This window comes from Dipodomys spectabilis, unplaced genomic scaffold (assembly GCF_019054845.1).
Source record: "Dipodomys spectabilis isolate Male_0828 unplaced genomic scaffold, ASM1905484v1 ptg000854l, whole genome shotgun sequence".
Lineage (NCBI taxonomy): Eukaryota > Metazoa > Chordata > Mammalia > Rodentia > Heteromyidae > Dipodomys > Dipodomys spectabilis.
Window position 1 is genome coordinate 280,587 of NW_024871531.1, and position 22,980 is coordinate 303,566.

Genomic DNA, 22,980 nt, shown 5'->3' on the forward strand with positions numbered 1-22,980 from the left:
GCCCCTGCCCCCCGTGCCCCTGCCCCCACCACCCCTGCCCCCCGCACCCCTGCCCCTGCCCCCCACGCCCCTGCCCCCACCACCTCTGCCTTCCACCGCCCCTGCCCCCCGCACCCCTGCCCCCACTGCCCCTGCCCCCACCACCCCTGCCTTCCACCGCCCCTGCCCCCACCGCCCCTGCCCCCACCACCCCTGCCTTCCACCGCCCCTGCCCCCACCGCCCCTGCCCCCACCACCCCTGCCTTCCACCACCCCTGCCCCTCGCGCCCCTGCCCCTCGCGCCCCTGCCCCCACCACCCCTGCCCCCACCACCCCTGCCTTCCACCACCCCTGCCCCTCGCGCCCCTGCCCCCACCACCCCTGCCCCCACCACCCCTGCCTTCCACCGCCCCTGCCCCCCGCACCCCTGCCCACACACATCACACATACATGCCCTCCACCCAGACTCACATCACAGGACTCACCTCACACACTCATCCACACACTTGCTCATGCCCATTCACCCCTCAAACTGCCCCTGCTCTCACCCATTCACACCCCGGCACTTCACAGCAGCAGAACTGGCCGCAGGTCTTGGGGTTGATGAGTGCTGGCCGGCCAGTCTGCGCCTGGAGGTTTGTGTAATAGGTCAAGCTTTTCTCTGTCTTCCTCCTGGGGGGGACAGCACATAGACTGGTGGTCCCATGTCCTGGGGTCATGCCGTAACCAGCCACTGACCACCACAAACAACTGGAGATCAGCTCTGTGGGCCGGCCAGGGCAGGGGTGCCGCCCTTCCCAGCGGGGGGTGCCAGCCAGCAAGAAGTGGGGGGTCTGGGGGGGGGTGAGTTGGGAAGTTCCAGCCCTCCGTACAAGGTCTGGCCTCCACCCTTACCTCTCTCTGCACAGATAGATCAGCTTGGCCACGTTGTAGCACAGCTGTACATCAACCACCTCGCAGGTGATGTATGCGTTCCTGGGAAGGGAGGAGCCCTTGAGAGACCACAGACTTAGACCATAACCTGAGAGCCCACAGACCGAGACCACAACTCGAGACTACAGCCTGAGACCACAGACCTGGACCACAGACCTGGAGACCACAGACCAGGAGACCACAGACCTAGATTAGAGCCCGAGACCACAGCCCAAGACCACAGACCTAGATCACAGCCCGAGATACAGACCTGGAGACCACAGACCTAGACCACAGCCCAAGACCACAGACCTAGATCACAGCCTGAGACCACAGACCTGGACCACAGACCTGGAGACCACAGCTCAAGACCACAGACCTAGATCACAGCCCGAGACCACAGACCTGGAGACCACAGACCTGGAGACCACAGACCTGGAGACCACAGACCTAGATTAGAGCCCGAGACCCCAGCCCAAGACCACAGACCTAGATCACAGCCCAAGACCACAGACCTAGATCACAGCCTGAGACCACAGACCTGGAGACCACAGCCCAAGACCACAGACCTAGATCACAGCCCAAGACCACAGACTTAGAGACCACAGCCCGAGACCACAGACCCGATCACAGCCAAGACCACAGACCTGGAGACCACAGACCTAGACCACAGCCCAAGACCACAGACCTAGATCACAGCCCAAGACCACAGACCTGGACCACAGACCTAGAGACCACAGCCCGAGATCACAGACCTAGGTCACAGCCCAAGACCACAGACTTAGAGATCACAGCCCAAGACCACAGACCTAGATCACAGCCTGAGACCACAGACCTGGACCACAGACCTGGAGACCACAGCCCAAGACCACAGACCTAGATCACAGCCCAAGACCACAGACTTAGAGACCACAGCCCAAGACCACAGACCTGGACCACAGACCTGGAGACCACAGCCCAAGACCACAGACCTAGATCACAGCCCAAGACCACAGACCCGATCACAGCCAAGACCACAGACCTGGAGACCACAGACCCGATCACAGCCAAGACCACAGACCTGGAGACCACAGACCTGGATCACAGCCCGAGATCACAGACCTGGAGACCACAGACCTGGAGACCACAGACCTGGATCACAGCCCGAGACCACAGACCTGGAGACCACAGACCTGGATCACAGCCTGAGACCACAGACCTAGATCACAGCCTGAGACCACAGACCTGGATCACAGCCCGAGACCACAGACCTGGAGACCACAGACCTGGAGACCACAGACCTAGATCACAGCCTGAGACCACAGACCTGGATCACAGCCCGAGACCACAGACCTGGAGACCACAGACCTGGAAACCACAGCCCGAGACCACAGACCTGAAGACCACAGACCTGGATCACAGCCCGAGACCACAGACCTGGAGACCACAGACCTGGATCACAGCCCGAGACCACAGACCTGAAGACCACAGACCTGGAGACCACAGACCTGGAGACCACAGACCTGGAGACCACAGCCCGAGGACGGTACTCCATCTACTCTCAGCTTTGAGCCAGCTCAAACTATGTTCCTCTTGATCCTTAGTGCCCCAAGGGGGAGATTTGGAATAAATACAGACTTTTCTCTTCAGTGCTGCAGCGAGAAGCCAGGGCCGGTGCGTGCTGGACAGGTGCTCTGCACTGACCACAGCCCCAGCCCCAGAGGAAGTGCCTGAAACCAGCACATGCAGGTGCAGTCAGCCGGTCAGCTGTGCGGCCGAACAAGGGGCCTGGTGCTGTCCCTGAGCTCTTGCACTGGAAGCTATCACTCTACCACTTGAGCCCCCCAAGAGACACCTGCCCGCAAGAGACGCGTGAGCCGGCAGACCAGGATGCCCAGCTCAGCTCTGCCCTAGCCTGGCACAGCGGGATCAGCCCCGTGAGCGACGCTCCTGCCTGTGTGCTCACTGCTCACCTGCACCCACGCGGGGACCGCACGGCAGACACGAGACCCCGAGAAGCAGCCGAGCCCCACGTGGCAGCGCCATGCACAGCACCACACGGCGTAGCACCACGTGGCACAGCCCCCACCCTCGTGCCCGCAGAGGCCTGCTTACCGGAAGTGGCTCTCCACAGCCTCTCTCGAGGCTTCTCGGGGCAGTCCTGTGATGAACAGTGTCTGTCTCACCTGCCACAGAACACATCGGGAAGAGAAGTCACCCGGCTAGCCGTGGCTGGTGAGACCAGGTTTCCGCTGCTCAAACCCCAGGAGAGAAAGCCGCAGCAGCCAGCAAGGCCGGGTGCGCTTGTGGGTCTGCAGAGCCCAGAGCCTGATCCACACGCAGCATCTTCTCCCGGCATTTGCAAGGCAGCTCTACCAGCAACAGAGAGGAGAGACAGCTCTACCAGCAACAGAGAGGAGAGAGAACTCTACCAGCAACAGAGAGGAGAGACAGCTCTACCAGCAACAGAGAGGAGAGACAGCTCTACCAGCAACACCAGAGGAGAGACAGCTCTACCAGCAACAGAGAGGAGAGACAGCTCTACCAGCAACAGCAGAGGAGAGAGAACTCTACCAGCAACAGAGAGAAGAGACAGCTCTACCAGCAACACCAGAGGAGAGACAGCTCTACCAGCAACACCAGAGGAGAGAGAACTCTACCAGCAACAGAGAGGAGAAAGAACTCTACCAGCAACACCAGAGGAGAGACAGCTCTACCAGCAACAGAGAGGAGAGAGAACTCTACCAGCAACAGCAGAGGAGACCCGGAGGTGGACGAGTCCTGGGACCCAGCTGCCTGGCCCCCGTGAGGCCAACGCGGAGCCACGCGCCCAGCTCCTCAGCTCTGTCTTCCTGAGCAGGCCTGTGCAGTCCACGGAGGTATGGAACACACCACCTCTACCTCCAGCCCGAGGGCTGGGATTACAGGTGTACAACACCAAGCCCGACGTAGTGGGACTTTTTTTTTTTTTTTTGCCTAGTCCTGGGGCTGGACTTGGCCTGGGTGCCGTGCCTTGGCCTCTCTGTGCTCAAGGCTAATGCTCTATCACTTGAGCCACAGCACCACTTTGGCTTTTTCCGAGTAGTAGAGATGAGAGTCTCATAGACTTTCCTGCCTGGGCTGGGCTTTGAACCGCAATCCTCAGATCGCAGGCTCCTGAGTAGCTAGGGTTACAGCTGTGAGCCACCGGCACCCAGCACAACTTAGTTCTTCACTTAGCATCGGCATCTGCAAGCCAAACACCACAGACCAACCCACAAGGTGGCAGAGTGAGGGAGCAGGTACTGCAAGATTTAAAACCATCCACCTGCATTTTTTAAAAGCTAATGTGAGGTGGGAATACAAGCGTCAGCCGGCCATGCCCAGGGCCCACGCGCCCAGGGCCCCTCGGCCCGGCCCGGCCCACCCCAGCCTCCTAGCCCGGCCAACCCGGCCTCACTCACCAGGCTTTCCTCTTTGTACCTGATGGACTGGATGTGGTGCCACATGAAGCCCACGGTGAGGAGCAGGTAGAGGACGGAGAAGATGGTGTGCAGCCACAGGAGGTTGGTGCTGGGGGAGACATGCCACGCCATGGGGAGGCCTCTCCACCCCTCAGACCCACTGGGATGCCCGCCCCACGCACGCTGGCAGCCACAGCTCAAAGCCTGCCGCCCGCCGCCTGCGCCAGCTCCTGCTGGCCCAGCCTGGGCCCCGGCTCTGCCTCCCGCACCGTCCAGCCTCAGTACCCTTCTCTCCCCAGGCTCCTACTCACTCGGTCTGCAGGTTTGCTATGGTGGTCCTCCCGAAGCTGTAGGGGTCTTTGTCTGCAGGGAGGCACAGATATCGTTGTGGTAAGTGTGGGAAGCAGCCCTGGCCGGCAGGCTCTGCCGAGGTGAGGCCGGGGGCTGGACATGAGTTTTTCCAGAGCTGCCCCAATAGGGGCCTCAGCTCCACTCTGGAACATTCCCTGTAACTCACTATCACTGGCCACGTGGGGTGTCTTTTAAAATGTGTGAAGGAAAGCTAGAAACAATCTAACAATCATCCCACAAAAGGAGGCTCACTGGCACCCATCTGTGGCTGATGGCACTCCGGAAGCGGGGGGGATACAACTCAACACGGGCTGACATCTCACACACCCCAGTGTGACCTCCTGCCTGGGCCAGGGCAGGAAGCCAGCGAGCACTTTCTGAAGATGACTGGGATGCCTACTAAAGCCAGCACTCGGGAGGAGAGGCGGAGGCTCGGCGTCCGGGGCCGTCTGGCTATGTGGAGTAGGACCTTGCCTCAAACACACATTTCTAAGTACCCCGTTCTACCAGTCTCTTCTGTGAAGTTCTTTGTTTTCGGACTTTCTCGTTTAATAGAACCAGAGATAGATATTCAGTCTCCAGCTCTTGGCCCAGATTTGGGACGGATTCTCTTCCACATCTTTACTCAGGTGGGAAATTCCAAAGAAATCACCCTGTGATGATCTCACGCCATAGCACAGGCTGACACGCAGGGAGGATGCGCACAGGGGAGGGGCCTGAGCCCGGGGCTCTGGTTGGAGGAGCTCCGTGAGCGCGGGGCTCTGGTTGGAGGAGCTCCGTGAGCGCAGGGCTCTGGTTGGAGGAGCTCGGCGAGCCCGGGGCTCTGGTTGGAGGAGCTCCGTGAGCCCGGGGCTCTGGTTGGAGGAGCTCGGCGAGCCCGGGGCTCTGGTTGGAGGAGCTCGGCGAGCCCGGGGCTCTGGTTGGAGGAGCTCCGTGAGCGCGGGGCTCTGGTTGGAGGAGCTCCGTGAGCGCGGGGCTCTGGTTGGAGGAGCTCGGCGAGCCCGGGACTCTGGTTGGAGGAGCTCCGTGAGCCCGGGGCTCTGGTTGGAGGAGCTCGGCGAGCCCGGGGCTCTGGTTGGAGGAGCTCCGTGAGCGCGGGGCTCTGGTTGGAGGAGCTCGGTGAGCCCGGGGCTCTGGTTGGAGGAGCTCCGTGAGCGCGGGGCTCTGGTTGGAGGAGCTCGGCGAGCCCGGGGCTCTGGTTGGAGGAGCTCGGTGAGCCCGGGGCTCTGGTTGGAGGAGCTCCGTGAGCGCGGGGCTCTGGTTGGAGGAGCTCGGCGAGCGCGGGGCTCTGGTTGGAGGAGCTCGGTGAGCCCGGGGCTCTGGTTGGAGGAGCTCCGTGAGCGCGGGGCTCTGGTTGGAGGAGCTCCGTGAGCGCAGGGCTCTGGTTGGAGGAGCTCGGCGAGCCCGGGGCTCTGGTTGGAGGAGCTCCGTGAGCGCAGGGCTCTGGTTGGAGGAGCTCGGCGAGCCCGGGGCTCTGGTTGGAGGAGCTCCGTGAGCGCGGGGCTCTGGTTGGAGGAGCTCCGTGAGCGCGGGGCTCTGGTTGGAGGAGCTCGGCGAGCGCGGGGCTCTGGTTGGAGGAGCTCGGTGAGCCCGGGGCTCTGGTTGGAGGAGCTCCGTGAGCGCGGGGCTCTGGTTGGAGGAGCTCCGTGAGCGCAGGGCTCTGGTTGGAGGAGCTCGGCGAGCCCGGGGCTCTGGTTGGAGGAGCTCCGTGAGCGCGGGGCTCTGGTTGGAGGAGCTCGGCGAGCGCGGGGCTCTGGTTGGAGGAGCTCGGTGAGCGCGGGGCTCTGGTTGGAGGAGCTCGGTGAGCGCGGGGCTCTGGTTGGAGGAGCTCGGTGAGCCCGGGGCTCTGGTTGGAGGAGCTCGGCGAGCCCGGGGCTCTGGTTGGAGGAGCTCCGTGAGCGCGGGGCTCTGGTTGGAGGAGCTCCGTGAGCGCGGGGCTCTGGTTGGAGGAGCTCCGTGAGCGCGGGGCTCTGGTTGGAGGAGCTCGGCGAGCCCGGGGCTCTGGTTGGAGGAGCTCCGTGAGCGCGGGGCTCTGGTTGGAGGAGCTCCGTGAGCGCGGGGCTCTGGTTGGAGGAGCTCGGCGAGCGCGGGGCTCTGGTTGGAGGAGCTCGGTGAGCCCGTCCCGGGACCGCCGCCCTCCCCAGCTCTGAGGTGCGGGCCTCACCCAGCAGGTCTCCAGAGAGGTTGACGGGCAGGATGACGCAGAGGGACAGGATGCTGACGGCCCCCAGCAGGCAGATGACGTGTCTCTGGAAGGACAGGTAGTGGATGGCGTCCTCGCCGCACCACTCCAGGATCTGGTCATCGCTGGTGGAGACAGACGGGTGGTGACCGGCCGAGCCCGAGCCTGGCGCCGCTGCGCGCCGTGTGACCTGACACAGAGGTACCGAGCACCTGGCTCGTTTTCAGGGCTCAGGATACGGCTCGCGGCAGCAGAGCCCTGACCACAGCAGAGGCTCAGGGCACTCCGGGAGGGCACACCGGGGATACATCCTGAGGCTGAGGCCTCCCCCTCCCAAGTGCCCCGGAGAGCGTCAGGCCAATGGTGACTGGAAAACTCCGGGCTGGGGAGAGCCGGACTCAGAGGGAGGGGGCCAGGCGCGTAACCTCGCTTCCTGCTCTCCTAGAGATGGGTCCGCAGGCCCAGCCCCAGGAAGGCAGGAGGCAGCCGGGCCACAGGACGGGCACCAGCACGGACCAGCGTGGGCTGCACCACCGCAGAGCGGCTCAGCCGTGGTTCTGAGGGGACGCCGCGGCCCTCCACTGTCCACCTCCTCCACCGACATCCAGCACCAGGTGCCAGTCTAGGACTCAGGAGATGCTCAGAGGTGCTGAGCACGTTAGACAGCAGTGCCGGAAGGGGCATGGGGCAACCTGGCCACAAATGCACGGGAACAACGCCTGGCCCGTCCACGTGAGCAACAGGACAGGGAGGACCTAGACTGGCCCGCCGGGGCTGGCGGGCGGCGGGAGCCCAGCTGTGCGGGGAAACCGTGAGCTCCAGACCCAGAGCAGGAAGAAGCTGGGGCAGGGGGAATGCTTAGCATCTAAAATCTCCACGGAAGGTTTTGAAAGGAAGTTGTTGCTAGCTTCAAGAAACCTTGGGTTAGTGGGTAGCTCACATCTGAAATCCCAGCTGCTCGGGGGCCGAGAGCGGAAGAATCTGGGCAGCCCCGGGCTGGATTTGGAGCTTCATTGGTAGAGTGCCAGCCTAGCAATGTGAGGCCCTGAGTTCAGACCCCAGTGTGGGGGGGGTGGGGGGTCTGGATCTAGCTTCAGCTGGGGAGCCTGGGGCCCAGCAGACCCGAGACCCCTCTGCTGTGGAGGCTCCAGTCCCAGAAGCCTCCTTCCAGCCTGGGCCCAACTCTGAGGTGACAGGAATGCCCGTATTCTCACCCCGACACACTGCTTGCCTTAAACTGAACCACATCCCTGGGTCTCTCCTCCCGATTGGCCAAAGACCCCACAGAGCCCCGCCCCTGGCAGCCCCCCACAGTGCACTCACTGCAGCTGGAAGATGGCGGTCAGCCAGGGGCAGCAACCCTGGAAACAGGGAGACAAGAGGAGGATTAGCACCGGGCCCCTACCTCCCAAACCAAATGTCTCTCTAAACCTAATTAAAGCCAGGTCCAGCTCTGTGTCCAGCTAACTGCACCCCAGACCGGAGCGGAGTCACAGACGTGGAATGGAGAGCGGCCAGGTACTGGGGCAGCCGGAGAAAGAAAAACAGGCTTTGAAACCCCCCCGGGAAGAAACCGGGCAGAAGACCGGGCACGCACATGGCAGGAGTTGGAAAACAAGGTTTTATTATCTCTTATTAATGCTCCCTAAAGCTGGCTGTTACCCGGCTGGAAAATGCAAACGTGGCTTCGTCATTCACTTAGCAATGGCTAGCACTGACCAGGTCCCGGTGCTGGAAACCGAGCGGCACAGGCAGGGTTCCTGCCCACATTTGGCTCAAAACCTCACAGACAAGTTAATAATTAACCGTCACGCAAGGCGGGGTGTGTGAGGCTCAGGCTGGCGGAGCAGGCTCCACCGCCCTCTCTGCCTGGGGTCCAGCAGCGCCGGCCCCTCGCGGGGCTCTCTACTACAACTGTCTCTGCTCACCAGCACAGGGGGCACAGTGCTCAGCTGGCAGCGGCCCTGACCCCCCCCCCCGCCAGTCCTCTCCTCTCACCCCCCCATCCACCCCGCCCCCCCCCCGCCCGAAGACACCAACCAGCTCGTTTTCAAAGTCGTGCTGCCCTGAGGAAGAGGTGGACGACAGCCTCCGGAATCTGGACCCACTGGAGACACGGAAGGTGAAGTGAGAGGCAGGCCCAGGAAGCGTGAAAGATGAGGCCCGGCACCTGGCTCGCCTTGGGAGAGAGGGTCGCAGTCCCCAGCCCTCCATGCGGAGACACACAGGAATCACTGTGCAAGGCCCAGTGGACACTGCCCATTCCCGGGAAGGGAATGAGACTGTGCTGTACGGACAGAGACCATGGGGCCGGCCGAGGGCCCAGCCCCGAGAGCCTCCCCTCCCCCGCCCGCCCCTCCGCCCCGCCCCCCCCCTCGGGCCCAGCCCCCGTCTCTCCTGAGGTGGCTTCACAGTGCTGCCCGGTGCCCCGACGTGGGGCAGGGGGCCCTACAAAGAGGGTGCACAGATGAATATGGACAAAGAGTCTGCTCACACGTATGGAAACAGAACAGAGAAATCGCCCACAGCAGGGGGCGTGGGTGGGAAGAGCGTGAGGGGTGAGGCTGGCGGGAATACACGGTGTCACGTGCAGAAATGGCACAGGACCTCGTCAGCAGGAACGGTGGCGCCGCTCACAGCGGCTCTCCAAACGCAGCAGGTAAATCTAGAGTAAAACTGCGCCTTCTGCCACCAAGGCGTGTCACTGGAGTGAGTCCACTTAAACATGACACCGACAGCCGCACTGTACCAAACCTACGGCCGCCCTGGTTACCTGTACCAAACCTACGGCCGCCCTGGTTACCTGTACCAAACCTACGGCCGCCCTGGTTACCGGGCGCAGGGTGAGTGGATGAACATGGAAGACGCCACGCTGCTGCTATGACTGGGTGCCGCAGCAGCGTCTCAGAGCGGAGGGCTGAGGACCGCTACAGCCCAGCTCCCCAGCCAGGTCCCTTCCTCCACTACCCCCAAAACACCCAGCATGCCATGGACGGGATGCCGGCCTCCACACTGACCCCGCCCCCGGCATGCCGTGGACAGAGGCTGCAGGGTGCCGACCTCCACGCTGACCCTGGCCTCAGCATGCCGTGGACGGAGGCTGCAGGGTGCCGACCTCCACGCTGACCCCGGCCCCTGGCATGCCGTGGACAGAGGCCTGCAGGGTGCCGACCTCCACGCTGACCCCGGCCCCTGGCATGCCGTGGACGGAGGCCTGCAGGATGCCGACCTCCACACTGACCCCGCCCCAGGCATGCCGTGGACAGAGGCCTGCAGGGTGCTGACCTCCACGCTGACTCTGGCCTCAGCATGCCGTGGACAGAGGCTGCAGGATGCCGGCCTCCACGCTGACCCTGGCCTCAGCATGCCGTGGACAGAGGCTGCAGGGTGCCGGCCTCCACGCTGACCCTGGCCTCAGCATGCCGTGGACGGAGGCCTGCAGGGTGCCGACCTCCACGCTGACCCTGGCCTCAGCATGCTGTGGACGGAGGCCTGCAGGGTGCCGACCTCCACGCTGACCCCGGCCCCCGGCATGCCGTGGGCAGAGGCCTGCAGGGTGCCGACCTCCACGCTGACCCCGGCCCCCGGCATGCCGTGGACGGAGGCCTGCAGGGTGCCGACCTCCACGCTGACCCTGGCCTCAGCATGCCGTGGACGGAGGTCTGCAGGGTGCCGGCCTCCACGCTGACCCTGGCCTCAGCATGCCGTGGACAGAGGCCTGCAGGATGCCGGCCTCCACGCTGACCCTGGCCTCAGCATGCCGTGGACGGAGGCCTGCAGGGTGCCGGCCTCCACGCTGACCCCGGCCCCCGGCATGCCGTGGTCGGAGGCCTGCAGGGTGCCGGCCTCCACGCTGACCCTGGCCTCAGCATGCCGTGGACGGAGGCCTGCAGGGTGCCGGCCTCCACGCTGACCCTGGCCTCGGCATGCCGTGGACGGAGGCCTGCAGGGTGCCGGCCTCCACGCTGACCCCAGCCCCTGCCCACAAAAGCACATGGTAAGGAACCGTGTGGCTGACGGCTCAGTGCCGGGGAGTGAGGACGGGAGGCAGGCCGCTGGCGGGGGGCGGGCCCAGCTGTCCACACGGCCACCCACCTCGGCTGATGGCACCATGAGCGCACATGGAGCACACCGGTCCCCGCAGCAGGTCCGGGCATCGCCACGCCCTTGCAGATGCCAGGCAAGGAAGGGAAGCGGCTGGCTGAGCGGGAGGGGTGGCCTCCTGCCAGGCCCAGTGGCTGCCAAGCACCCGGCCAGGGCACCAACTCCATCATGGGAGGCTCCAGCCTGAACTTCCTGTGTCTGTCTGTACCTGCCATGGAGCCAGGGCAGGCTGCAGCACCCACCGGGGCTGGACAGTCCAGTTCTAGACCAATCTCCACCCTTCGGGAGAGGGCAGAGCTGGAGCTGGGACTGGCTGTGAATCCCGAGGTCCAGCCCGGCCCGTGTCTCGGAACAGGCTCGTGCACAGCCGGCACTGGCCTGGAAAGAGGGAAGGCGGCTTCCCCAAGTCCCCGCCGCCCCCCTGCCGGAGCCCACCGAGGACCGAGCCGGCGTGCGGGCCGAGTTCCCGCATCTGCTGAGGAGCAGGGACACAACTGCCGGCAGACCTGACACAGACTCGGAGCTAAAGCCCCGCCCACGCCAGTGACCTCGCATGCGTGCACGTGAACACACGTACACACATGCGCACTGTCGTGGCCACACATGCGTTCCTGCACACTCACCCCCACATATTTTCAGTCTAGCTTTTGTTACCTATCTGCTTCAGACACCAGGGCAATGCGGCCATAATCCCAGAATCTTCTTCGTATGATGGAAAACACCAAGATGAGAAACTAAAAGTAGAAGAGAAACCAAGTAAAAGCCCCAGATGGCTTTGTGGCTCCCGGGCCAGGCAGGGTTAGAAGGAAATGGCCCAGTGGCTGGCCCAGGCCACACAGAGCCCACCTGCCCACCTGCCCCAGCTCCCTGCACCTGTGCCCGGAGCCGGGCTGACACAAGCCCCAGCCACTACCGCCACCAGCACCACGCCAGGCCGGGCTGCAGCCTCCTAGCTCAGCACCCGACCCTGTCCCTCGCTCTCAGGCAGCAATGAAGACGCCAGGCCCTGACCTCGGCACGAACCGGCTCCCGTGGCCCCAGCAGGAAGCGAGAGCCTGGAACTTCCTCCTTCCTGTGGAGAGCCTCACGCTGGTCTAGCGGCCAGGTCTCAGTAAGTTGCTCATCTGGTCAGGAACTCCTGGGCTCAAGCAATCCCCCTCCCTCAGCCTCCTAGGTAGCCGAGACCGCTGCCGTAGAATTGCACGCAGGTGCGCCCAGGCCTGAGCCACCTCAGGCCTTCTTACTTATTTGCGTGAAGGAAGTCTTTTATGCCCAGGCCAGCCTGAGCCAAGAGCCTCTCCCGTACACAGCCTGGGTAGCTGAGGTCACGGGCATGTGCCACACACCAGCTTTTTACTGGGTAGATGTGTCTGGGCTGGCCTTGAACTGCCATGCTCTGGATCACACCCAGGGCGAGACACCACGCCCGACCGAGCCAAGGCCCAGGCTGGGGCAGAGATGCCTAGATCCCGCGCCAAGTGCGCTCTCCTGAAGGCAGGCCTGCAGACCCCAGCACGAAACACGTGCGGAGCAAAGCCGGGTGGTCTGGCACTCCAGGCTGACTCGGCCTCTGCTGGGACAGACAGACAGATGGGTAGATGGGCAGGGGCTCAGGAGTCCCAGGCTTTGCCAGCATCAGATTCCTGTGCATTCTGGCTCCAACCTGGCAGGTTCTGACCCCCGCCTCCCCCTCCTAGACAGACCCTCTGTGAGAACAGGAGCTGGGGACATGGCTCGGCGGCAAACCCACCACTCCGGGCAGAAGCTGGGCTCTCACTGGGTTGATTTCTGTGGTGCTGAGGATGAGCCCAGAGCCTTGAACGTCCTGAGCCACACCCAGACACAAAGCAGGGACTTAAAGGTCCCAGGTGATCCCCAGAGAATGCAGGCCAGGAGGCGGGAAGTAAGTCGCACAGGGCAGGCTGCCCTGCGCGAATGCAGGCCAGGAGGCGGGAAGTGAGTCACACAGGGCAGGCTGCCCTGCACAGCTGCTGCCCCTCTGCCTGGTCTGGGCGTGTTCAGGGTGCACACATCCCCCGTGCCCATGTCTGCCCAGGCCCCGGCCTAGCCTGTGCCTGACACACACAGTCCTCTGCAATAAAGTCCACACCCAGAAAACTGAGGCGGAGCTCAGGAATAGCGCACATGCTTGGGACCTGTGAGACCATGGGTTCCATTCCCCGTACACATACGCGTGCGCGCGCGCACATACACACACACACACTCCATGGGGCCCAGCATGGTGGCATACACCAATAGTCCCAGCTACTAGAGTACCTAAAGAATGTAACTTGAAGCCAGGCACTGGTGGCTCACGCCTGTCATCCTAGCTACTCAGGAGGCTGAGATCTGAGGATCACAGTTCAAAACAAACCTGGGCAGAACAGTCTGTGAGACTCATCTCCAATGAACCACCAGAAAACTGCAAGTGGTGCCGTGGCTCAAAGTGGTAGAGCACTAACCTTGTGCAAAAAGGGCTCAGAGATAGTGCCTGGGCCCTGAGTTCAAGCTCCAGGACTGACAGAACAAGAAAAGAATAAGCTCAGGAGTAACACAGACCACACAGACGCTGCTCTTCTTCATGGGAAAAATCTACCTCAAGGCTAGGTTACGGTAGCTCACGCCTACACCTAGCTACTCAGAAGCGGAGACCTGAGGCTCACAGTGTGAAGCCAGTGCCAGCAAACAGCCAGCAAAATGCCTGAAACAGAGCTGTGACTCAAGTGATGGAATGCCAGCATGGGGCAAAAAGCTAAGGGAGAGGGATTAGTTCAAGCCTTGGTACTGGCAGAAAATAATAACAATAACCACAATAATAATGTAGTGAGTCTCAAAAACAATGTAGAAAGGAGAACTCCCTCTAGATTCCTGTGGACAAGTCTGGGGTGGAAAACGTGGGCTGGGACCCTCCCTGCAGCTCCAACAGGGCCCAGTCGGCAGGTGTCTGCAGAGGAGGTGCAGATACCCCACTGAGTGCCGAGGACTGGGCTGACCCGTCGCTCAGTGAGAGAGCGCTTGCCTTGCACGTGGAAGAGCTCTGAGTTCAAGACCCACACCATTAAAAAAAAAAAAAGCACCTCCCTGTAGCACCCGCAAGGCCAAACAACGCAGCTCACACTGAACCAGGGAGCAGATGCCAGACCAGGCTGTGGCGCCACAGAGCCCTGCGCCCGGAGGCCGGGCCTCCGCCCTCCTCGTCCCGGGGCATGCCCTCCCCAAGGACACACGGACACGCGGGCCGGGCTCTGCGGCCAGCCGTGGTCAGCGCGGTCCTCACAGGGATGGCCCATCCAGGCCCGTCCCACAGTGCAGCGTCTCCCGACTGGGGCCAGCGTGGGGCCCGGGGACGCAGGGCTGGGAGGGCCGGCCCGGAGTCTCACCAGGAAGCAGCTGACGTCGATGAGCAGGACGGTGGGGACGCCCCCGAAGGTGACGCCCTGGAGCACGGTGCTGTTCTTGGCGGAGTTGTAGCAGTAGGAGTCGTTGGGACGGTGCCCGAGGCCCAGCTGCTCATGGACCGACGCCGCCCTGGATGACCACCACTCGGGGAACCGGGAGCCGCTCATCGCGGGCAGGCCCTGTGGACCGGACGGGGAGGAGGGGGGCGGGGCGTGAGCTCTCCCCAGCTGGCCTGCAGTGAGGGCGGCCTGAGGCGGCACGCGTGCCAGGCGGCGCCTGGAGAGGAGCTGCAGTGTGGGGCCAGCCCCGGGGTCGGCTGGCGGAAGGCACGCCCTGGGGTCGGCCGGCCGAGGGCACGGCTCATCGGGAGGGGCGGGGTGGGGGGCAGAGCCCCGCGGCCTGTGCTCGAGGGGACCCGGGTGCCGGCAGGGGAGAGGGGGGCAGGGGACAGGGAAGAAAACAGCACAGGGCCCACGGAGCACAGCAATGGCTGGTCCGTTTGAGCTGCAGGGACCCTCCCTCCTCCTTTGCACAGACGGAATCCGAGGCTCAGAGGCTGAGTCATCTGTCTAGACCAGGACACAGGGTGGGGCCTCCAGCATCCGGCCTCCGGCCCCCAGATGCCTCCGAGTCCTGACTCCCAGACACACACTCTTCTGAAGCCCACTCCCTCTGGGACCCGCTGCCTGCGGCTCACTGAGGGATGAAGGCAGAAGGGACAGCAGGGGAGGGGGGAGCAGGTGGCAGCACGGAGGGACATGGCCTCTCTCTGCAGGTCCTCCAGCTCCACCCTCTCAGCCCCGCTCCCTCTGCAGCCTGGCAGGCCCAAAGCAGACAGCTCGGACTCAAGGCTCCTGCCCCGCCCCCAGACCCCAGACACCAGTGGAAACCTCCAGTCGCCCCTGGCTCCGAAGCCAGAGGCTTCCAGTGCCCAGGCCTCCCTGCCCTTCCCACTGCTGTGCCTGGAGAGTCGGAACAAACAAATCCCTCCCCTGAGCTCCCACGCCCAAGCTGGTTAGACAAGAACTCCAGCCAGGCCAGGGGCTGCTCAGGAGGCCGTGCGCAATCCAAGAAGCACATGGTGAAGCCAGCCCAGGAAGACCAATCTGTGAGACTCTGTGTCCAACTAACCAGGAAAAACAGAAAGCGGAAGGGGCACTGTGGCTCAAGCAGTAAAGGGCCAGCCTAGAGTAAAAAACTAATACCCTGAGCTCAAGCCCCAACACCACGCCAAGAATCAAATCAAATCAGACCTTTAAGAAAGAGGAGCAAACCCGAGGGGACGTTTGGACCCCCGACCCCCGAGGAGCTGGTGAGTGCTCGTGTTTGGGGTGTGACCCCAGTCCTAAGTCCCAGGATGGCCTGCTTGGGACCACACAGTCACGTGCATGTGGACACGGGCACACACGTGTGACATACCCATGTGACAGGATGTGCAGAAAACACGGGTGGCCGACAGGCCTGCCTGTGTGAGGGCCAGCCGCAGCGGAGGCAGTGGGGTGCAGACCAGGTCAGGACGCTGCCCCCAGGGACACCCCAGCCGGCACGCCAGGGTCGGTCCCATCCACACTGCAGACACCAGGGAAGGCTGTGGGCAGATGCTGGCGAGATCCTCTTCTGGAGCTGCGTGGGCAGAGAGCCCTGGGCTGGTCCCTCACTTCCTGCTGACTACCTGGGCTGCCCTGAGGCGAATCACACACCTGTGCCCCACGGGGGTCCCGCCTTCCAGTGTCAGGACCCAGGACAGAAACCATTCTGCACACACACACACTGTCAGGACCCAGGACAGAAACCATTCTGCGCGCACACACACACACACACACATGCACACACACACATGCTGACATTTATCCAGGTGTCTGTTGTCCTACACACAGCTCCTGGTTCACACACGCACGCACGCACGCACACACACACACACACACACACACACCTGTCCAGGTGTCTGTTGCCCTACATAGGGCTCCTGGTTCAGTCCAATGGGCTCCTCCCCAGCACTCCCCCGTCCCTCCATCTCCACACTGACCAGTCCTCCTGCCCCCCCATCCCTCCATCTCCACACTGGCCAGTCCTCCTGCCCCCCATCCCTCCATCTCCACACCGACCAGTCCTCCTGCCCCCATCCCTCCATCTCCACACTGACCAGTCCTCCTGCGCCCCCATCCCTCCATCTCCACACTGACCAGTCCTCCTCCTGCCCCCCATCCCTCCATCTCCACACTGACCAGTCCTCCTCCTGCCTCCATCCCTCCATCTCCACACTGACCAGTCCTCCTCCTGCCCCCCATCCCTCCATCTCCACACTGACCAGTCCTCCTCCTGCCTCCATCCCTCCATCTCCACACTGACCAGTCCTCCTCCTGCCCCCCATCCCTCCATCTCCACACTGACCAGTCCTCCTCCTGCCCCCCATCCCTCCATCTCCACACTGACCAGTCCTCCTGCCCCCCCATCCCTCCATCTCCACACTGACCAGTCCTCCTCCTGCCCCCCATCCCTCCATCTCCACACTGACCAGTCCTCCTCCTGCCTCCATCCCTCCATCTCCACACTGACCAGTCCTCCTCCTGCCCCCCATCCCTCCATCTCCACACTGACCAGTCCTCCTCCTGCCTCCATCCCTCCATCTCCACACTGACCAGTCCTCCTCCTGCCCCCCATCCCTCCATCTCCACACTGACCAGTCCTCCTGCCCCCATCCCTCCATCTCCACACTGACCAGTCCTCCTGCCCCCCATCCCTCCATCTCCACACCGACCAGTCCTCCTCCTGCCCCCCATCCCTCCATCTCCACACTGACCAGTCCTCCTCCTGCCCCCATCCCTCCATCTCCACACTGACCAGTCCTCCTGCCCCCCATCCCTCCATCTCCACACTGACCAGTCCTCCTCCTGCCCCCCATCCCTCCATCTCCACACTGACCAGTCCTCCTCCTGCCCCCCATCCCTCCATCTCCACACTGACCAGTCCTCCTCCTGCCCCCCATCCCTCCATCTCCACACTGACCAGTCCTCCTCCTGCCTCCATCCCTCCATCTCCACACTGACCAGTCTTCCTCCTGCCCCCCATCCCTCCATCTCCACACTGACCAGTCCTCCTCCTGCCTCCATCCCTCCATCTCCACACTGACCAGTCCTCCTCCTGCCTCCATCCCTCCATCTCCACACTGACCAGTCCTCCTGCGCCCCCGTCCCTCCATCTCCACACTGACCAGTCCTCCTGCCCCCCATCCCTCCATCTCCACACCGACCAGTCCTCCTCCTGCCCCCCATCCCTCCATCTCCACACTGACCAGTCCTCCTCCTGCCCCCATCCCTCCATCTCCACACTGACCAGTCCTCCTGCCCCCCATCCCTCCATCTCCACACTGACCAGTCCTCCTCCTGCCCCCATCCCTCCATCTCCACACTGACCAGTCCTCCTCCTGCCCCCCATCCCTCCATCTCCACACTGACCAGTCCTCCTCCTGCCCCCCATCCCTCCATCTCCACACTGACCAGTCCTCCTCCTGCCTCCATCCCTCCATCTCCACACTGACCAGTCCTCCTCCTGCCCCCCATCCCTCCATCTCCACACTGACCAGTCCTCCTCCTGCCTCCATCCCTCCATCTCCACACTGACCAGTCCTCCTCCTGCCCCCCATCCCTCCATCTCCACACTGACCAGTCCTCCTGCGCCCCCGTCCCTCCATCTCCACACTGACCAGTCCTCCTGCCCCCCATCCCTCCATCTCCACACTGACCAGTCCTCCTCTGGCTTCCCTGCCCCTCTCTCCTCCTCTACCTAGCAGCACCTGAGGCTCCTGACCCCCCCCCCATGGTCCAGTCTGGAAGCACCTGGCCCCCACAGGGTCTGGGAGCTGCTGCTGCAGCCCAAGCCAGACTCGGGGCACGAGGCCATGCAGAACACCTAAGAAGACTTGGCCCGGAGGCGGGAAGGAAAAACATCCCAGGCTGTGCATAGAGGAAGACGGGAGTGGGGACAGGGGACTGGGGCACTGCTGCCCGGAGTTCTAGAGAGTTCTGCAGCCCTTGGTGGGCACCTGGGGCTTCACGTTGCCCTGCAGCCCAGACTGGCATCCACGTCATTTTCCTCTTGCCAAACAGGCTTGTGGGTGGATTTACATTTGATATGAACCATGCCAGATCAGTCAGCAAATTCCCCAGCTGGGCTTGGGGGTCCGACCCAGGGTGGGGTCTCTAGAGGCATGCGATCTGTCCTGCCTGACCCTCAGGATGGGGTGCCAGTGAGAGCACCGCTGTGGGGGTCCTGTCGTCTGTCAGGGCCTTCCCCTGAAGTCTGTCAGAGCCCTAAACTCAACCCTGCCGGCACAGCCCTCCTGCTGCCCGAGGGCCGGGCTCTGGGCCAGTCCTGCCCGCTGGCTGTCCGTGGAAGGAGAGAGAGCAGCTGGGACATGTCCATCCTGGGCACCCCGTCAGCCAAGAACGCTGAGGGGAGAGAGGGCACTGACGGAGATAAGGCCAAAGGAGCAGCGAGGGCTAGGGTTTGTCCCAGCCACGGAGCACCTTCCAGCGGACAAGGCCCAGGCTCCATCCTCAGCCCCACCAAAACTAAGTCAGAGGAACACATCGTTTTAAGAAACAAGGAAACGTGTGAGGCCACCAGCCTGCGTGAGAACCACCCCACACCCAATGGTATGTGCAAGGCCCAGCGCGCCTCATTCCGAGCCTATGTCCTGTGGTAGGAAAGTCGGAGCCATGCTGAGCCAGGGCAATAGGGTCCCAGGACCCCAGGCAGCCGTGAGCTGCAGCCTGTGAGCTCCCCAGAGTTTGACTGTGGCTGGTATAATGCAACAGTGGGAGAGCGGAATACAACCGTGTGTCACAACCATGCAACAGTGTGATGCAACCATGCAACAGCGCAGCAGCACAATGCAACCGTGCGACACAGTAGTGCAGTACAGTACAACAGTACAACGCAACGGCACAACCCAATAACATAATGCAACGATGCAACCGTGCAACTCAACAGTACCACGCAACCGTGCAATGCAACCTGCAACACAACCGTGCCACGCAACCGTACAATGCAACCTGCAACGCAACCGTGCCACGCAACCGTACAATGCAACCTGCAACACAACCGTGCAACGCAACCGTACAATGCAACCTGCAACGCAACCGTGCAACGCAACGGTGCAAAGTTCCGGAGACATCTCCAGGACAGGAAGGGGCGGGCAGCCCCGCGGAGGTCCCTCCCTCCCGACCGAAGAAAAGGGGGGGGCCGGCCCGCAAGGCTGTGGACAAGCGCAGCGGCGGGCGGCAGGGCCCGGACGTCCGCACACCGCGGTCGCCGCCCCGGGCCCCGCGCGCCAAGCGCTCGGTGGCCGGTCCTCTCGGGTGCCGGGCTCGGTTTCCCCGTGCGCGGGGCGGGGGTTGAGGGGAGCCCCGCCGGCCGCCCGCACCCCCGCCCCGCTCTCCACCCCGCCCCGCCCGTCCGGGTCCCGGCCGCGCGGCCCCGCCCGCCCCCGGTTCCGGGCGGACCGAGGGGAGGAAGCGCGGGCGGCCGGCGCGGGAGGCGTCGGCAGGACCGGCGCGCGGCCCGGGAGGAGAGCGGGGCGGCCGCCGGGCCCGGCGCTGCCCTCCCCGCCCTCCCCCCGCCCTCCCCACCGACCTGCGGCGGCGGCGGCGGCGGCGGCGCGGTGACCACGAAAACTTCCCAAGTGAAACTCCTGCGCGCACGCGCAGAGCGGCGCCCGCCCGCCCAATTCGGAATCTTCGCCGGCGGGACGGGGCGGGGCTGCGGGGCGGGGCGGACGGGGCGGACGGGGCGGACGGGCCTGCGCCTGGGGCGGGGCGGACGGGGGCGGGGCTGCGGGGCCGGGCTGCGGGACGGGGCGGACGGGCCTGCGCCTGGGGCGGGGCGGACGGGGGCGGGGCTGCGGAGCCGGGCTGCGGGGCGGGGCTGCGGGGCGGGGCGGACGGGGGCGGGGCTGCGGGGCCGGGCTGCGGGGCGGGGCGGACGGGGGCGGGGCTGCGGGGCCGGGCTGCGGGGGCGGGGCGGCGGGACGGGGCGGACGGGGGCGGGGCTGCGGGGCGGGGCTGCGGGGCGGGGCGGACGGGGCGGGACGGGGCGGACGTGGCTGCGCCTGGGGCGGAGCGGACGGGGGCGGGGCTGCGCCTGGGGCGGGGCGGGGAGGGGCGGGGCTGTGCCTGGGGCGGGGCGGGGCGGGGGCGGGGCTGCGCCTGGGGCGGAGCGGACGGGGGCGGGGCTGCGCCTGGGGCGGGGCTGCGCCTGGGGAGGGGCGGGGCTGCGCCTGGGGCGGGGAGGGGGCGTGGCGGGGAGGGGCGGGGCTGCGCCTGGGGCGGAGCGGACGGGGGCGGGGCTGCGCCTGGGGCGGGGCGGGGAGGGGGCGGGGCTGCGCCTGGGGCGGGGCGGGGCCGGGCCGGGCCGGGCGGATCCGGGGCGCGGCGGCCCCATTCGTCGGGGCTGCGCAGGTCCGGCCCTCGGGGCGCCGGGAGCGGGCGGTGCCGCGGAACAGCGCCGCGGTCTCCGGAGCCTGTTCCGCGGCGGGCCCGGGCGGGTGCGGTGGGGCTCCGCGGGCCTCCGAGCGGGCGGGGCCGTGCGAGGGTCTCCTCTACGCCAGAGAAGGCCGCAGCGCCCCCCGCCCGTCCTCTCCCTCCCTCTTTCTCCCCCCCCTGCCCGTCCTCTCCCCCCGCCCGTCCTCTCCCCCCTCGTCCTCCCCCCCTCCCTCCCGACCTCTTCCCCCCTTTCTCCCCCCCCCGCCCGTTCTCTCCCCCCGCCCGTTCTCTCCCCCCGCCCGTCCTCTCCCCCCCTCGTCCTCCCCCCGCCCATCCTCTCCCCCCTCGTCCTCCCCCCCCTCCCGTCCTCTCCCCCTCGTCCTCCCCCCCGCCCGTCCTCTCTCCCCCCTCGTCCTCCCCCCCCCCCTGCGGCCTCGGCCCCTGGTCGTCTCCCTGACGGATCCTCCAGGCCCGGCCCTTCTAGGCTGTGGCACTCCAGGCCGCCCCGGCCCCGTGCTTGTCCGGACCCTGTGTCCGCCCCAGCGTCCATCCCAGCATCCATCCCAGCGTCCATCCCAGCGTCCGCCCCAGCGTCCATCCCAGCCTCCACTCCAGCGTCCGTCCCAGCGTCCGTCCCAGCGTCCATCCCCACGTCCATCCCAGCGTCCGCCCCAGAGTCCATCCCAGCGTCCATCCCAGCGTCCATCCCAGCGTCCATCCCAGCGTCCGTCCCAGCGTCCACCCCAGCGTCCATCCCAGCGTCCATCCCAGCCTCCACTCCAGCGTCCGTCCCAGCGTCCGTCCCAGCGTCCATCCCCACGTCCATCCCAGCGTCCATCCCAGCGTCCATCCCAGCGTCCGTCCCAGCGTCCGTCCCAGCGTCCACCCCAGCGTCCATCCCAGCGTCCATCCCAGCGTCTGTCCCAGCGTCCACCCCAGCGTCCATCCCAGCGTCCATCCTGCGGTGACCTGTGCCCGGCCCGCGGGTGACCTGTGCCTGGCCCGTAGTGACCTGTAGCCCGCGGTGACCTGTGCCCGGCCTGTGGGGACCTGTGGCCCGTGGTGACCTGTGCCCGGCCTGCGGGGACCTGTGGCTCATGGGGACCTGTGGCCTGCGAGTGACCTGTGTCCGGCCCGTGGTGACCTGTGGCTCGCTGGGATGGACGCTGGGATGGACACTGGGGTGGACAGGTCCCCGCGGACCGGGCACAGGTCACCGCGGGCCGGGCCAGGCACAGGTCACCGCAAGCCACAGGTCCCCGCAGACCACAGGTCACCATGGGCTGGGCACAGGTCACCGCGGGCTGGGCACAGGTCACCGCGAGCCACTGGTCACCACGAGCCACAGGTCCCCGCGGGCCGGGCACAGGTCACCACGGGCTGGGCACAGGTCACGCACAGTCCGGGACCGCGGCACACGGGGCTCCGGCGTCCCTCGGTGCGGTGCTGCTGGCGGTTTGATGCAGAGGAGCACGAGAGCCGGCCAGGGCGGGGGCAGATGGAGGGGTTGGGGTCTTGGGTCAAGTGCCGCCCTGGGAGCCCCATCCTCCCCTGTCCCCCCCCCCCCCCCCGTGCTCCCCCGCCTCCTACCCGTGGGCCTCGAGGTCCAGCGTGCGCAGCTCCAGCAGCCTCCGCGCCCACTGGGCCCTGTGCCCCAAAGCGGACCAGCCAGTGCGTGGACGCCTCGGACACCAGCAGTCGGCCGGCCACCTCTGCGGACACAGCGTGCTCAGCCGGGCCCAGGCCCAACCCGACCCCACCGGGCCCGACTGGACCCGTCCAGACCGGCTGGGACCCGACCCAACTGGACCCATCCAGACCAGACCCGTCCAGACCGGGCCCAACCGGACCGCCCTGACCGTGCAGAAGGATGGGCCTGGGGACTGCCCAGGCCTCCAGGCGCCCTGGAAGGGCTGGTTCTGGCCACCCAGCCCCGTGGCTCTGCCTGCCCCACTCCCTCCCCTTCTCTGGGGCTGCACTGTGCCCCATCCAGACTGGCACCCTACTTGTCCAGCCTGGCACATACACCCCATCCAGCCTGGCACATCCCCTGTCCAGCCAGCACCCCGTCTAGCAGGCACACACTCTGTCCAGCAGGCACATTTCCATCCAGCCTGGCACATCCCCCATCCAGCCCCCCCACCCCCGG

General features: G+C 65.2%; 1 protein-coding gene across 1 annotated transcript in view; it reads right to left on the reverse strand.

Annotated features, from left to right (window-relative positions):
- Positions 1-20,063, reverse strand: part of Tmem63a (transmembrane protein 63A) — a 44,065-nt gene extending 24,002 nt beyond the window's left edge. Inside the window, exons 1-11 of the mRNA XM_042673457.1 lie at positions 19,984-20,063; positions 14,331-14,528; positions 11,605-11,684; positions 8,887-8,953; positions 8,170-8,207; positions 6,829-6,971; positions 4,625-4,676; positions 4,314-4,422; positions 2,986-3,056; positions 874-954; positions 528-651 (exon numbers count right to left, since the gene is read on the reverse strand). Of these exons, the coding sequence (XP_042529391.1) occupies positions 528-651; positions 874-954; positions 2,986-3,056; positions 4,314-4,422; positions 4,625-4,676; positions 6,829-6,971; positions 8,170-8,207; positions 8,887-8,953; positions 11,605-11,684; positions 14,331-14,516 (951 nt within the window). The 5' untranslated portion in view covers positions 14,517-14,528; positions 19,984-20,063. The remainder of the gene's footprint in view (positions 1-527; positions 652-873; positions 955-2,985; positions 3,057-4,313; positions 4,423-4,624; positions 4,677-6,828; positions 6,972-8,169; positions 8,208-8,886; positions 8,954-11,604; positions 11,685-14,330; positions 14,529-19,983) is intronic.
- Positions 20,064-22,980: the final 2,917 nt, after the last annotated feature.